Source organism: Sorex araneus, chromosome 4 (genome assembly GCF_027595985.1).
Source record: "Sorex araneus isolate mSorAra2 chromosome 4, mSorAra2.pri, whole genome shotgun sequence".
NCBI classification, from domain to species: Eukaryota; Metazoa; Chordata; class Mammalia; order Eulipotyphla; family Soricidae; genus Sorex; species Sorex araneus.
The window spans coordinates 205,559,040-205,575,010 of NC_073305.1; the positions used below are offsets into that span (position 1 = coordinate 205,559,040).

A 15,971-nucleotide genomic window follows, 5' to 3' on the forward strand; every position below is an offset into this window, starting at 1 on the left:
CAAAGCTGGACTCTAGAAAGTTATGACTGCACGTATGTCATATTTCATTTGGGCTGCGGGAGCTGAAAGCCAGAATTTTTTTTTTCTTTTTGGGTCATACCTGGCATTGCACAGGAGTTACTCCTGGCTCATGCACTCAGGAATCACCCGTGGCGGTGCTCGAGGGACCATAAGGGATACCGAGGATCAAACCCAGGTTGACTGCATGCAAAGCAAGCGCCTTATCCACTGGACTATCGCTCCAGCCCCATGTGAGCCGAGATTTTTTGCCTTCTGGTTTAGGAGGCTGGAAGTTGGATGAAGGCACCAGCACGACTGGGTCTGCTCCTGCCCCTCTTCCTGCTTCCGAGCTGGCATCTTCTTACCGTGAAGGAAGGGCCAAAAGAATGCAGGGGTCCATCCTTTGTGAGGGCACTAGTGGCTTTGTGACTTTTTTTTTTTTTACTTTTTGGATCACACCCAGTGATGCTCAGGGGTTTCTCCTGGCTCTGCACTCAGGAATCACCCCTGGCGGTGCTCAGCGGACCATATGAGATGCTGGGGATTGAACCCGGGTCAGCAACATGCAAGGCAAATGCCCTCCCTGCTGTACTATTGCTCCAACCCCAGGATTTTGTCACTTTTTTTTTAATATAATGTAGGAGTACTGCTGTTTATTCAGCCATTGATTAAGCTGATTGATCAACTCAACTTAATCAGCTGAGTTGGGCAAGGACTCCACGGACTTTGTCACTCTTAAACCCCGACTCCAACACCTTCACGCTGGGCATTAGGCTTCAACACATGAATTCTGTAAACCACAGCAGCAATTAATGTGACTGCCTTATCTTTCTTGAACCACAGACTCCAGATCCACATTTGCCTTGATTTCCCATCCCTTCCACCAGGTCACGGGGCCAGGCTCAGTGCTGTTTCTCCTGGGCTCAGTGCTGTTTCTCCTGGGCTCAGTGCAGCCACTGGACAGAGGACGAGAGACACCACAGGGCAGGGGATTGAGCCTCGGTGCTGGTCCCCAAGGCCTCAGTCTCATTCACCGCCAGAGGAAGAGGCTTAGTTTCCTGCCCAACACACCCCCATCTTTATTACTTATTTATTGGCGTTTCAGCCACACCTGCTGGTACTCAGGGCCACTCCTGGCTCTGTGCTCTGGAGCAATCCTGCGGGTGCTCAGGGGCTTGAACCAGGGCTGCAGCTGCCACGGCTGTGTGCAAGGCAAAGGCCTCACCCTTATATGCCCTTCCCTCTGGTTTTTATTTAATTAATTAATTAATTAATTTTGCTTTTTGGGTCACACCTGGCGATGCACAGGGGTTACTCCTGGCTTTCCACTCAGGAATTACCCCTGGCGGTGCTCAGGGGACCATATGGGATGCTGGGAATCAAACCTGGGTCGGCAGTGTGCAAGGCAAACGCTCTACCTGCTGTACTATTGCTCCAGCCCCTGGTTTTTATTTTTTATTTAAAAAACTTTCCACCTTTGGGGCTGGAGCGATAGCACAGTGGGTAGGGCATTTGCCTTGCACGCAGCTGACCCGAGTTCGATTCCCAGTATCCCATATGGTTCCCTGAGCACCGCCAGGAGTAATTCCTGAGTGCAGAGCCAGGAGTCAGCCCTGAGCATCACCGGGTGTGACCCAAAAAGCAAAAAAAAAAAAAAAAAAAAAAAATTCCACCTTTGGGTCAGAGAAGTGGGTAGGGCATTTGTCTTGCATTTGGCTGACCCAGGTTCGATCCCTGGCACCACATATGGTCACCTGAGCCGTACCAGGAGTGATCCTGAGCAACGAGCCAGGAGTAAGCCCTGAGCATTATTGGGCTGACCCAACTCTTTCCCACCCGCCCCCCACCCCCCAAAATCAAAAGTTCACCTTTCCTTCCCGGTTTCTGTGGCTGTGATAACCAGGGTGACACTCTTGGACGTGTCAGTGTTCTCCAGGGGTCACTTACTGGTGGACTGCAGGGCCCTTGTGCAAAACAAGTCCCAGCCTAGAGGTGGGGCTCTGCACCAGCCACCCCAGGCACCCCCTCCCCTTTTTAGACACCCCGTGGCTGAGATTGCAGCCATTAGAGATTTCTGCCGGCAATGGGGCCAAGACACCAAGGACTCGGTCAGGGCTACAGGCTCGGGGGAAGTGCTCAGAGGTCTCTGGCTAGGGGAGAGAGCTGATGGGTTGGGGCGAGAACGGAGGCCAGAATGAAAGTCAGAATGCAGGCCGGGAGTGTCGAGCGTGATGGAGGCCAGAGAGCCTTGGGACAGAGGCTGGGGGACACCTCATCCTTCTCCTGGCTGAGGAGACCATCGCCCAGACAAAGGATGGCAGCTCAGGGGGCTGGAGCAATAGCACAGCGGGGAGGGCGTTTGCCTTGCATGCGGTCGACCCGGGTTCGATTCCCAGCATCCCATATGGTCCCCTATTCCTGAGTGCATGAGCCAGGAGTAACCCCTGTGCATCACCAGGTGTGACCCAAAAAGCAAAAAAAAAAAAAAAAAAAAGGATGGCAGCTCAGCTTTGAACTACTCTCTGCCTCCAGTGAGAACAAGTCCTGCCACTTTCCTGCATTCAACTGTGCAGCGTCCAGGCTTCAGAAACACGTAGGCGACCCAGGCGTCTTAGCCCGTCGTTCACGGGGGCAGGACCTGAACCAAGAATAGAACTTTATGCTGCCCTTGAGCTGCTGCTGTGGCTGCTGTATCCCCTGGGCCCTCAGGGCGCTGGAGAATTCCCCACGAGAGGATTGTTCGACAGCTCAGTCCACAGGCACGTCCGTGTGAGATGACAGAGGCAAGGCACACCCAAACTAAGTGTCTTAGCAGAACAGCGTGAGTGGAACAAAATTGACAGTATGGGTGTGTATGGGTGGGGGGTGGTTATCCGCATAAACAGGCTTTTGGCGTCCTGAGCAATGACCAGCAGAGATGAGCCGCAGAGCAGAGAGCAGGAGACTCCATAAGCCCTGGTCAGTGCACGTGATCTCATTTACCGTGTGAATTTATTTTTTCTTTCTTTTTGGGTCACACCCAGCAATGTACAGGGGTTACTCCTGGCTCATGCACTCAGGAACTACTCCTGGCGGTGCTCAGGGGACCCTATGGGATGCTGGGAATCGAACCCGGGTCAGCTGTGTGCAAGGCAAATGCCCTACCTGCTGTGCTCTCGCTCCAGCCCCACCACGTGAATATTTTACCTATCATTTTGAGATTCCTCCACTGACTCCCCGAGGCTCCCAGGATGTTTTAATGCCCTACTGGGCTCTCATCTCTCCCAGCACTCGCTGTTCCAGCCACATTGATCTGTTTCTATTTCCACTCCCCAAACCACCAAAGCTGCTCTCCAGCATCCCAGTTTCCTCGCTGAGCATCAATCAGCTCTTCTGCTCACCCCAAGTCCTCCCCGCTTTCTACTCAGGACCGCCCCCCACCGCGAAAGCAAAGCAAAGTGCTGCAGCACGCCCTGTTCCCAGCCCTGCCAGCACCTCCCTCACTGCATTACACCAACCCCGTCCCAGGGCTCGCAAGGAGTGACCAGAGCCTCTGAATGCCCTCCACAGTGAGGCTCAAAACCTGTTTACCTTCGGCTCTCCGGGACACTGACACCCCTTGATTATGTTCCAAGGAAAAGGGGAAACACCAGCTCAGGATCTGACAGCACCAACAGAATTTCAAAAAAGAAAACAAGTGGCTGGAATGATAGCACAATGGGTAGGGCGTCTGCCTTCACGCAGCCGACCCGGGTTCGATTCACAGCATTCACCATAGGGTCCCCTGACATATGGTCCCCTGAGCATCGTCAGCAGTGATTCCTGAGTGCAGAGCCAGGAGTAAGCCCTGTGCATCGCTGGGTGTGACCCAAAAAGAAAAAAGAAAAAAAAGGAAAAAAAGGAAAAGAATACCAGTGGCAGACAGCTGAGAAAGCTCAGATGGTAGCTTCAGGGAACAGAGCCCTAGAATAGTGTAATACATAGATTTGTTTGGTGCCCCAAAATATCTGAGAATAGTCATTCGAACGTCATTGGGGAGATTCAACTTGCTGGAGTTAATTAAATCTGCAGACTAAGCTCATCCCTGGAGATGGACTCTGAAGTTTCTGGTACAGGGGCCAAGAAGCTGAAAATTTTCTTACATCCAGCAGTGCTCAGGGGACCACATGACTCCAGCTCCTGCATGCCTTTTATCTCCCTGCCACGGGGCTGGACAGTACAGCAGGTAGGGCACAACCTGGCTTTGGTCCCCAGCATCCCCTATGGCTCCAGAGCACTGCCTGGAGTGATCCCTGAGTAGTGTCAGGAGTAAGCCCTGAGTATCACTGGGTGCCCCCACCCCCCGTCAACAGTTCCCAAAAACTCTAGTTATCTCCCTGTCCCCAGAGCCAAGGTTGCTTTTTGGTCACACCTTAAGGTAACCAGGGGACCATATGTAGTGTTGGGGACTGCACCAGGTTCAGCCACATGCAAGGCAAGAACTACCTCTGTACTATCTTTCCAGTTCTTAAAGTTGAGTTTTTGTGCCCCATCTGGAGGTGTTCAGGGTTTACTCCTGGCTCTGCACTCAGGGCTTACTCCTGAAGGGCATGGCGGGGACCATATGGGATGCCAGGGATGGAACCTGGATCACCAGTGTTCAAGCCAAGTGCCCTGCCTACTGTACTATCATTCTGCCCACATGCCCCCCTACCCCAAGCTGAGTATTTAAGAAATATCCTTTGAAAATACTTTTAAGAGATTAAGGACTACACAAGAAGCCAACCGACCTATTTGTGAATATTTATTAAGCAGCTACTGTAGGCTCGGTTAAGATCACTCTTCATTGTAGGAATAGACAAGGAACAAGTCTGTGCCCTTGTGGAAATTACATTCTGATGGGGGCAGAAACATCAGGTATACAAGTAAATACAGACAGCCAGTGTGGGTTTCGTGTAGAAAAGAAAGCAGGTAAGAGGACGTGACATGAGCTTGGCGGCAGAGAGGTCCTCTCTGAAGTCACTGTGGAATGTCAGAAGGAGCCTACAGTACACCGGAGGGAAGCATCTCGAAAGATCTTCCTACTTCCCTTCCACATACATCCTGGTCCAAGGGATCTCAAAGGAAACCACGCCCAGGAGAGTGAGGCTCCCACCTTTATTATGCGGCTCTCAGAGCTAGATGGACAAGACCGCAATGCAGGAGGGAGCTAGAGGCCCCTCTCCTGGGCGTGGCACCTGCAGGCTTCCTCTGTGCCAGGGGCAGAGGCTGGCTCCCTGCTTTTTGGGAAACACAACCTCTCCCCTATCTCCCTCACTCAAGTGTCCCTGGCTTGAACCCAAGCCAGACCCCAGGGCTGAGAGCCCAGCCACCAGCCGAGGCAGCTGGGTGTGACAATGTCCAGCCCTGATTGGCCTCCTGGCACCCAAAAGCACTGTCCTCCGCGTGGGTAGGACCTGGGCATCCCTCCAGTTTGAGGTCCAGGTCCAGACACGTCACAGGGGTGGGAGAGCAAGTTGCCCTTCTAGCAGATCAGACCACACATTAGGAAGATGGGGGCCTGGAACCTTCTAGAAGGGAAGGGGAGCCACGTGGCACAGTTCGACTCCCAGGGCAGGTGGTGGCCAGGGGCGCGAGGCTCGGGGGTCACTTCTTCCGGGAGCGGTCTGCCGCGTCCAGGGCAGCCATGTTTCGAGCAGCTGTGACCAGGTGGACAACACTGATGAGGGACTTGAGCAAGGCGATGGGAGCCGTAATCCAGAGGCCCAGCCGGAAAAGACCCACCGAGCCCACTGTGGGAAGAGAGCAGGGGACACCGGGGAAAATGAGACACGGGCGAGGAAAGGGGCCTGGGGGTCTGCCAGCCAGAAGCCTTCCCTCCCCTGCCCCAGGCCCAGCTCCTACCTAAAGGTCCCTCGGAGAAGTTGAACAGGTAGAGGAGGCAGTAGAAGAGTTCATTGCCGGCACACAGGGTAAACAGAGCGGGCTGCGGGAAGAGCCAAACAGCTGCTGAGGAGGGGTCCCCTCCCCCCCTCCATCACCAAGACCCCTGGGAGGAGACGGAGCAGGAGGCACTGTACTGAGGAGGTAGGGGGCGAGGGCGGGAGCAAAGAGCAATGGCACCACATCACTTATCCCTAGCAAGCGCCTTCAGAGGCCGCCTTTGCTCCCAGAATGAAGTCCAAGCTCCGTGGCATGGCGAAACCTTTTGAGAGCTGGGCACCTGCCGACCCGCAGCTCCAGGCCCTGCCCATCATCCTTCAAGGGCGGGCTGGCCCTTCCTCTCCGGCGGGGCAGGGAACGCTCACCCTGGAGGTGTAGTAGATGCGGAGCACCGGGTTTCCTGACAGGTCAATCATCTTGTGACTCTCACTGCCTCGGACCACGGAACTGGGGAGAACGGAGAGGGAAGCCATGAGCGGTCATTTCCACTTGCACCCATCAGCTCTTCCTGCCACCTTCCGGAGGGGCCCCTGGGATGGCCTCTGCGGTGCCCCGGAGGAACGGAGGCTCGGTCAGGGTCACAAAAGCCACACAGCTACCTAGCTGGAGCTCAAAACCTACATTCAAAAGTCCACATCCTGGGGGCTGGAGCAATAGCACAGCAGGTAGGGCATTTGCCGTTCACGCAGGCGACCTGGGTTTGATTCCTAGCATTCCATATGGTCCCCTGAGCACCGCCAGGGGTAATTCCTGAGTGCAGAGCCAGGAGTAACCCCTGTGCATCGCTGGGTGTGACCCAAAAAGCAAAAAAAAAAAAAGTCCACGTCCTGGGGCTGGAGCAATAGCAGTGTGTAGGGCGTTTGCCTTGCATGCAGCCGACCCAGGTTTGATTCCCAGCATCCCATATGGTCCCCTAAGCACTGCCGGGGATAATTCTGAGTGCAGAGCCAGGAGTAACCCCTGTGCATCGCTGGGTGTGACCCAAAAAGCAAAAAAAAAAAAAAAAAAAAAAAGAGTCCACGTCCTTTGCCAAGAACTGTTGTCACCTATGTGGAATCATCCATGACCCAGTCTGAAGGCTTTTAGGGAACACTTAGTCCAAATGTCAACTGGCTGTCGAGATCAGCCCAGGGTCCTTCAACAAAGACCCCGAGAAGCCAGAAGCTGCGGCAGATCCCCCATGGTCCCCCCACCCACTTGCTCGTGACCCAAACCCCGGGTGCTGCAGACCTGTGGAGGTGCAGCCAATGACTAGCCACATCCAAGCTCATGCTGAGCTGGAAGAGAAGGGTGGCGCGGGGGTACAGCAGGGCGAGGTTGACCAGCAGACACATGGTGGAGCAGCGATCGGTCAGCATGTCCAGCATGGCTCCAAACCGGGTCCCTGGAAAACGGGGACTGTTAAGTAGGAGGGGACAGGATGGCAGGGGTGACACTGATCAGACAACTTGGCCCCACTGTTTACAAGAAATTGAATCTGGGAAGCATGCAGGAACATTCAGGGCTGTGAGGCTGCAAGGGTCACTGGGACACAGCACAAGGTGCCATGCTAATGCAGAAGTGAGAAAATGATCTGGCCAATCCCTCCACCCCAGATCCACCAGGGCAGGTCAAGTCAAGAGGATGGGAAACCAAAGGTGAGAAGAAGTTTCCCAGGTAGGACTAGAAAACATAAAAAAAAAAAACCACCAACGCCAGAAACCACCCCACCCTTCCTGTCCACCCTCTCTCTAAACGTGCTCTCAGTATCTTGACTTCCTCGTGCATACGGCAGAAGGCCAGTCGGCACATGTCGAATGGATTTTTACTGAAACCTTCCATCACAGCCACAGTGCGGCCCAATCTTGCTCTAAACCTCCCTTCACGTCACTGGATTCTCAAAAGCCATTTAAACCCCTCTGCTACCAAAACAGGCCACGCGGTCCTGCTCCCTAAAGGAGTGCCCGCCCACCCTGGGCAGGAAAAAAAAAGGTGGGGGGGCTAGTTGGGAGGAAGTGTCCATCACCTTGATTAAGGGCTCGAGCTGCGTGTCCATCGAAAGCGTCCAGAAGTCCGCTGAGCAGGTAGAAGGAGGAGGCCGTGAGAGGGCAGCAGGGCATGAAGTAGAAAGAAATGAGGGCGAAGACGATCCGGGCGTAACCTTGGAACGTGGTCGGTGGGGAGACAGACAGGGATGGATCAGGGAGCCCGTCCAAGACCCCTTGCCCCACCACCGCCTCCGCGATCGGCCCCAGCCCGAGCAGCACTCACCGATGAGGTTAGGCACAAACAGGAAGATATTTTCCTCCGGCATCGCTGCGGCCCCCTTGGCGCCCAGGGCCGGAGCGGATGTTGCCAGCGCTGTCCTCACCCTCCGGCCTCGCGCATCGGCCGCACCAACTGCGAGCAGGCTCCCCGCTGCTCCGGCCCGGTCCAAGGTTTGCTAAAGCCCGCACGCAGCCAGCCAGAGCAAAGGCCAACCCAGATGGGCGCGGGGCACAGGACTGGGCGCGCACACCCCACCCTCCTTGGGGCAGAACCTAGTCTCTGCCCGCCCCGCAGGCGCGCCCGCCTCCAGCTGCGCCTCCTGCTGCTCCAGCTGTGCTCAGCTTCGGGAAATTCTGTCCTCTGCGATCGCCCTTGCAAAATTGGAAGAAGGAAAAGAGGCTGAAACAACGTCTGCGGCCCCTTTAAGACCTGCCGGCTTCCTTTTCCTTTTTCCTCACTCCGCCCCGGCCTCTGGGTTCCTACAAGAGCACCGAGGCCCCTCGACACCGGGCGGAGGAAGTGAAAAGAAGAGGGCAAAAGAGACGGGGGGGCTGAGTCGGTATCTCTAATTTCCTTTTTGCGGAGACTGTAACCTCCCGGAAACGAGATAAGGGAGAAGGTTCCGTCCCCGGCGAGTCCGCGTCCCCCCGCAGCACTCGGCAGTTGGTACAATCCACATCCTCCCGCCCCGCCCCGCCCCGCCCTGCCCCGCCCCGCCCTCGCGCGGCCGCCGCGCCTCTCGCTGGCTCCGGCGGCGTGGGACGGGCTAGAGTGGCTGCAGCTCGGCCTCGGGCGAGGCTGCCTCGCGCGCGCCCCCTAGTGGCCGGAGGATTGGGCCAGCGCCCGATTGATTGTGCCCCAAGTGAAAACCTGGAAGCAGGTGGATGAGTGGCCTGAGGAGCAGATGAGGCAGGCACATTGAGGAAACGCTCCCTTTACGCCCCCCCGCCCCCCCTTGGTTCTAGAACTGCTAATCTCCTGGCAACCCCGCAGCTGCGGACGCTCCCAGCACAGGAGAGCTCCCCTCCTTCCGTCCTTCCTCCCCTACTCCATTCCCTCCCCCAGCCCATACCTGGGGTTTCTTAGGCCTCCCCGGCCCCTTTCCTGCCAAGTAGCCAACAGCCCAACCTGTCGTCCAGGTCAGCTGTCCGCCTGGGCTGGGGAGGGCCTTGCGGGTGGAAGCGTCCCTCAAGTCCCCTCCCTCCCCGTGGAGCATCTGACTGAGAACAGACTGAGATCACGAATAGTTCCTCCAAAGGCCCTGCTCCCATCTGGGCTCAGGGAAGGGGGTGTGGATTTGGGAGAACCGAGCTGTTTCTTAGCTGAACTCTGGTTCCACTTGTACCCAGGCGATGTCCAGTCCTGTCAATAACATGGAAGAAAAAAGCAGGAAATTAAATTTCACCACAGCCTCTGTGACTCCGGTGAGCACTGCGGGGGAGTTTTAGAGATGTTTCCCAGGGAAGTGGGGGAGGAGGACCAGGTTGGGGACCCCGTGTCCTACAGCTCAACCCTGAATCCATAGCCCCCATTCCTGGGTCTGAGGCCCCGGATGACTCCTGGCCCTGCTCCTCCACTCCCCACTCCTGTGTGCTGGGGGTCTTCCTCCCAAATCCCAAGGCTCTGCCCTCCAGCACAGACTCAAGCCACTGCCCTGAGCTGCGCCTGCGGGCCACGATGGAGCTACCAAGGAGAGCCCCTCGGATTTCCCTTTTGCAGAAGGTGTCTCTATCGCGTTCTGAGGAGTACCTGACCCGGATCAGCACAGAACTCACCAATGAGGTCTTGTTCATGGCTGGATGCAACGTGAGCCCTGAGCCTACCAACAAAAAACAGACACAGGACCAAGGGACCCAGATACCTAGACAAGGTGACCCCCCACCTCTTGTCTGGAGAGGTTCTCCTACCCCTGCTTCTTTACTTCTTCCTGCCCATCAATTTGGCCTCACCAGGAATCTGCTCATTTCCTGGGGTCCCCCACCCGCTAACCCAGAACCCACACCTTCTGTGACCAGGAATGCCCTCAGACCCTTGACCCCTAGCCACAAGGAAACTCACTTTTCTCCTTCCAGCATTCTTCACCAATACCCGAGGCACTGACACCCGGTGAGTGAGGCACCCAGCAACCCGCCACCTCTGTTCTGGGTGGAAAATGAGTGAGAGGGGTGAGAGTGAGGTTTGAACAACCCCTCAGCGTGGAGGGGTGGGGGTTAAACTCCAACATCCTATTTCTTGAATTCGGAGCTCTTAGCCCTCCTCTTTCCTATCTCATCTCTAGCAGCGACAGAAACCGTACCCGCTCCATGGCACATCTCCTGCCATCCCCTCGAGACAAGGTACGACTAGGGGGTGTCACAGCCATTAACAGAGTTTGCATGACATGCCAGTCTTCAAATGGGGACAGAGCGGTGTCTGTTCCCTGGAAGAGGGTATTATTTGGTGGGGACCAATCAAATATGTGCTGAAAAGCCTGGTGGAGTGATGGGGCTGGAGCGGTTGGTATAGCAGGTTGGGTATTTCCCTTGTGCGTGGCTCAGTCCCTGGCACCACCCTGAGCCTGCCAGGAGTTATCCCTGAGTGCAGAGCCAGGAGTAAACCCGGAGCACTGCCATATGTGGCCCCCAAACAAAAACAAAGTGTTATAGGTGTTTTCTGTAGGTGCAGAGCCATCCAAGACTTTCAAGCCAGGAAGGTTGAATTTCATCTATTTGTTGGGCGGCATGCTGCAGTGTTTGGGGGACCATGTATGCCAGGGGCCAACCCCAGGACTCCTGCATATAAAACATGAGGATCTACCCATTGAGCCATCCAAGGTTGAAATTTCAGATCATTAACTCTAGTGGTTAGTGAAGGTGGTCAAACCAAAGAAAGAAGAGACTATCGAGGCAGGGGGGCCAGGTAGGAATGATTCTAGGAGATTCAGCTAGAGATGATCGGGTCCGAAAGCATAATGGTAGGGATGAAAAGGGGGGATATGAGAAATATATGAGAAATGTAGGTCAGGAAAATTGACTTTGGCATATGATCAGAGTTAATAAGGGAAGAAAGGATGGAGTCAGAGGGCTCTCAGGTTTTGTACTGTGATAATATAAGCCTTGCTTCAGCTCAGAACTCTACAATAAGTTCCCACTTCAGAGTAAAAGCCTTTCTTTTTTGTTTTGTTTTGTTTTGGGGGCCATTCCCAGTGATGCTAAGTGGTTACTCCTGGCTCTGAACTCAGGAGTTACGCCTGGCAGAGCTCGAGGGACCCTATGGGATGCGGGGGATTGAACCCTGGTCGGGTCACATGCAATGCAAGTGCCCTCTCTGGTGCACTATCACTCTGGCCCCAAAGCGAAAGCCTTTCTTTCTTTTTTTTTTTCTTTTTGGGTCACACCCGGCGATGCACAGGGGTTACTCCTGGTTCTGCACTCAGGAATTACTCCTGGCGGTGCTCAGGGGACTATATGGGATGCTGGGATTCGAACCCAGGTCGCCTGCGTGAACGGCAAATGCCCTACCCGCTGTGCTATTGCTCCAGCCCCCAGGATGTGGACTTTTGAATGTAGGTTTTGAGCTCCAGCTAGGTAGCAAACGCCCTACCCACTGTGCTATCGTTCCAGCCCCCCAAAGCAAAAGCCTTTCAATGCCCTCTTGAGGCCTTAAGTGGCCTCTCTTCTCCTCCACCCCATTATCTTTCCAACCTCGTTACCTGGAATTGCTCTTCCGGTTCCCCTGCTCTTTCCCATGCTAGCCGCCTCCTTTTTCCTGGAACAGGACAAACATGCTCCTGCCTTTGGACACATCGGGTTTGAGATGCTCGTGCAAGGGTGGTAGAGAGGGCAGAGAGCAGAGGGATGGCTCATGGCTAACAGTACCTGCCTTGCAAGCAAAAGGTTGTGAGTTCAGTTCCCGATGCCGCCACATCCAGAGCCTGATCCTGGAGGTCTGCTGTGTGGGCACAGAAGCTCTGTGGCCTACAATCCCTGTTGCTGCATATGATTTCCAGCCTCCCCCCACCCCCGCCCCGCAGCCAGTGTGCAGGGACGCCCATGCAAAGGGAACCCTACTGTAAAAAGATCACAAGCTTCACCTTCGGGAGTGGGAGCCTTGCAAGCTCTCCAACTGAGCATGTGCGCACTTCAACCTGAGTGTGAGCCTTCCACAAGATGGGAACGGGGAGGAGGGGAGAGGGGTGGAGAGAGACCACAGGGGTAAGGCGCTTGCCCTCAATCCGCAGCATCTTGAACCCCACCAGGAGTGACCCTGAGTGCAGAGCCAAGACTAAGCCCTGGCCTTGGGGAGAGTAATTTTTCTGGTGGGGGCTGCTCTTTTAAGTGGTCATGACCGAGACTAGAAAGACAGCACAGGGGGTTGGAGCAATAGCACAGTGGGTAGGGCACTTACCTTGCACGCGGCCAACCCGGGTTCGATTCCCAGCATCCCACATGGTCCCCTGAGCACCGCCAGGAGTAATTCCTGAGTGCAAAGCCAGGAGGTAACCCTTGTGCATTGCCGGGTGTGACCCAAAATACAAAAAAAGAAAAAAAAAAAAGAAAGAAAAGAAAAGAAAGAAAGATGGCACGACTGAGAACAAGCTAGAACTGTTGTCCCCAAGGCAGTGGCTTTCTAGTGCCTTTGGACCTTTGATCTCTCCCTGTTAGTGGTGTTGCTGGAAGAAGCAGCTCAGACGACAACAGAAACTCGGGCTTTGCTAGCTAACCTGCTGTTAACCCGATGGCCGAGTGCAAGTGGCTTCCCTTTCAGACAGGAAGCCCATTTAGCTTAGATAAGAGGCCCCGTGTGGGCCCCTCCTGCCCACGGAGGAAGAATGGCACATGCCAGAGGGCTTCGCCCAGCGCTCTTGCCTAATGCCTTCCCCTCATCCACCTGCCAGTCTCACAGGATCCTGAGACTTTTCCTCATCCTTATGAAAAAACACACAGAGAGATAGTAGAGAGGATAAGACACCTTCCTTCTATGCAGACAACCTGGGTTCAGTTTCTGGCACTGCATGTGGTCACCTGAGCAGCACTAGGAGTGATCCCTGAGTTGGTGATCACTCAGAAGAGCCAGGAGTGATCCCAGAGCACAACTGGGTATGGCCCAAAAATGAATTAAGGAAGAGATAAAGAAAATTTGGGCCAGAGAGAGAGAGAGAGAGAGAGAGAGAGTACAGCGGGTAAGGCACTTGCTTTGTTTACAGCAGGCCTGGGTTTTACTTTTTGGACCTGGCGATGCACAGGGATTAACTCCTGGCTCTGCACTCAGGAATAACTCCTGGCTGTGCTCAGGGGACCACGTGGGATGCTGGGAATCGAACCCTGGTCGGCCTCGTGCAAGGAAAACAGCCTACCCGCTGTGCTATCACTCCAGCCCCCGGCCTGGGTTTTAATCCCCAGCATTCCTTATGGTCCCCCAAGCCTGCCAGGAGTGATCTCTGAATCTCAAGTCAGGAGTAATCCCTGAACAGGAGAGAGAGAGAGAGAGAGAGAGAGAGAGAGAGAGAGAGAGAGAGAGAGAGAGAGAGAGAGAGAGAGAGAGAGAGAGAGGAGAGAGAGAGAGAGAGAGAGAGAGAGAGAAAGAAAGAAAGAAAGAGGAGAAAGGAAGGAAGGAAGGAAGGAAGGAAGGAAGGAAGGAAGGAAGGAAGGAAGGAAGGAAGGAAGGAAGGAAGGAAGGAAGGAAGGAAGGAAGGAAGGAAGGAAGGAAGGAGGGAAGGAGGGAGGGAAGGAGGGAGGGAAGGACTTAGAAACCTATAGGTCTTTGAATAACCCATATCTGGAGCTATAAGGTGGCTGAAATGTTAGGGGTATTGGTGGGTGGATGGGAAGAGTAGGTACATGGGAAAATGGATAGATTCACTGAACACTTTTTAGTGTTTCTATGTGCCAGCTCTGTTTTACAGACTGGAAAGTAGAAGTGAGCAAAATCCAAGTCCTTTCTTGTGGGGTGAGGGTAAAGGGGTGGGTGGGTGGAGACTGAGAGGTAGCAGCATGCGTGGATAGCTGCATAGGGGCAGTAGGTGGATGAATGGCTGAGTGGGAGAACAGTGGCTGGACAAAGCGATGGGAGGGGACCAGGGCTTGAATGGGTATCTGGGGACTTGGTGCTAAGGGTCCAAACACTTTGCTCTTTTTCAGGGAGCTCTGCCTAGCAACTTGACATCTGGAGGTTGAGCCCTGACTTTCCGTGGTGCTGCTCTCAGTCCTTCCCTCCCCAGTCCCGTCCCCCCCCCATCCCCCCACCCCGATCATGCCTCAAAGCCTCTTTGATGACTCTTTTAAACCCTTTGGTGTTCAACATGGGGTGGTTTCTGGTCATGAGCCACAGAACCCCAGGGGCCACCAAAGTGCTTCGGACCATCATAGACCCCCACTGGCAAGTACACTATCGCACAGCCGATGCTTTAATAAAGAGGCAGATCACACCACCCACCCCAACCCCTGTGCCAACAACAGTCCTCTGATGTGCTTTCTCTGGAGCGGAGACGTGGGAGAAGACCCCATTCGTGGCAGACGTTAGAGCATATTGGAAGAGCGTTCGTTCAGGCAGTTACCTAGCAACCGTTATCAATTTATTGGCACAGGGAAAACTTCTGACTCCAAATCCAACCTTCTGGCCAAACTCTCACCCCTAAAGCTGTAGGTCTGCAGCTCTAGACCGCGGCCGCCCGTGCCTTTGAAGGCCGCCTCTGCCTCAGTGCTCAGACTCCCCAATGGTGCCCCCTGGGAACACATCAGGGCCACCACGAGCCAGAAGATGTGCAGTAGGATTTGTGCCATTTGCTTTGAAATCCCAGTCTGGGATGATTGGAGCCTTCTGAGGAAGTCAGTTCACATCTTGAGACTTAGTTTCCTTCACAGATGAAGTGGAATAATTGTCTCCATCTCTCAGGGTACTGGTGAAGCTTAAACACATAATTCAGGCCAGAGAGCTGACTTTGAGGGCTAGAGCACATGCTCTGCGTGCAGGGGCCCAGGTCCAACAACTGGCCCCACACAGTTCCACGAGCGTTACCAGGAGCGTTATCAAGCTACCCTTGAGCAACTTGCTGGGGGAATTCCTGAGATCCTACCCCCCCAAAAAATTTTTTTTAAACCAGCACATAATTTATACAAAGAGTTTAGCACAAGGCTGGGCAGAGTAACTGGCTCCCATGTTAGATTGTTATTGAGATCAGTTATTGAGATCTCTAAAAAACTCAACCATTTTTTTTTCTTTTTGGGTCACACCTGGCGATGCATAGAGGATACTCCTGGCTCATACACTGAGGAATTACTCTTGGTGGTGCTTGGGGGATCATATGGGATGCTGGGAATCGAAACCGGGTCAGCCGAGTGCAAGGCAAACGCCCTACCCCTGTGCTATCACTCCAGCCCCTAAAACTCAACGCTTTTTGAGCATTTGGGGATCCTTTCAAGTGTCCACAAATGAATGCTTTTGACATTTTAATTAGATAAAATTCGATTTGGAGACCTTTGAGACAAACAGGCAAAGATTTCTTATGCTATTCCAAACTAGGTAGAGTAGACAAAGGGCGCCCACAGGATATAAAACATGCTCAGGTTTTAGGCTGCAAATCTGAGCAATGCTCGTCAGACACAGAACAGCAAAAATGCTTAAATTGTTGAAGGATGGGGGAAAGAATGCTACACTTAGAAGGATATAAAAATTCTCCACTGGGGGTTGACTTTTAGGTAAACCCTTCAGGAAACAAATCCAGAGCTGTTTGCCTCCTGCAGACAGTGGGAGATTCCTGCCAGGCAGACAGAGACATGCACCCCAGGCAGAGACAGGGGACTGAGGGACAAGAGAGCTTGTCCCAGGGGCTGGGAGTCAGGATT

The 15,971-nt window shown here is 54.1% G+C and overlaps 2 protein-coding genes and 1 long non-coding RNA gene across 5 annotated transcripts; 1 reads left to right on the plus strand and 2 right to left on the minus strand.

Moving 5' to 3' along the window:
- Window positions 1-4,747: 4,747 nt before the first annotated feature.
- On the minus strand, window positions 4,748-8,781 carry CDIPT (CDP-diacylglycerol--inositol 3-phosphatidyltransferase). Of its 2 annotated transcripts, none has more exons than XM_055135704.1 (6): window positions 8,152-8,781; window positions 7,907-7,956; window positions 7,132-7,285; window positions 6,267-6,348; window positions 5,863-5,944; window positions 4,748-5,750 (listed from the first exon to the last, which is right to left on the minus strand). In XM_055135704.1, exons 3-6 carry the CDS (start codon window positions 7,266-7,268, stop codon window positions 5,605-5,607), a joined length of 447 nt encoding a protein of 148 aa, XP_054991679.1. In that variant the 5' UTR covers window positions 7,269-7,285; window positions 7,907-7,956; window positions 8,152-8,781; the 3' UTR covers window positions 4,748-5,604. The 2 variants fall into 2 exon arrangements, with proteins under 2 accessions (XP_054991679.1, XP_004615923.1); XM_004615866.3 differs by having other exon boundaries at window positions 7,907-8,041; window positions 8,152-8,577.
- LOC129404245 (putative protein T-ENOL) lies at window positions 8,675-15,970 on the plus strand. Of its 2 annotated transcripts, XM_055135706.1 has the most exons (6): window positions 8,675-8,814; window positions 9,498-9,572; window positions 9,868-10,018; window positions 10,221-10,254; window positions 10,427-10,484; window positions 14,268-15,970. In XM_055135706.1, the coding sequence occupies exons 2-6, from the start codon at window positions 9,501-9,503 to the stop codon at window positions 14,301-14,303; spliced, it is 351 nt and encodes a 116-aa protein (XP_054991681.1). In that variant the 5' UTR covers window positions 8,675-8,814; window positions 9,498-9,500; the 3' UTR covers window positions 14,304-15,970. The 2 variants fall into 2 exon arrangements, with proteins under 2 accessions (XP_054991681.1, XP_054991680.1); XM_055135705.1 differs by lacking the exon at window positions 14,268-15,970 and having other exon boundaries at window positions 10,427-10,613.
- Window positions 8,886-10,439, minus strand: LOC129404246 (uncharacterized). Its single transcript, XR_008629787.1, has 3 exons — window positions 10,207-10,439; window positions 9,924-9,967; window positions 8,886-9,510 (listed from the first exon to the last, which is right to left on the minus strand). It is a non-coding gene; the product is annotated as an uncharacterized LOC129404246 (long non-coding RNA).
- Window position 15,971: the final 1 nt, after the last annotated feature.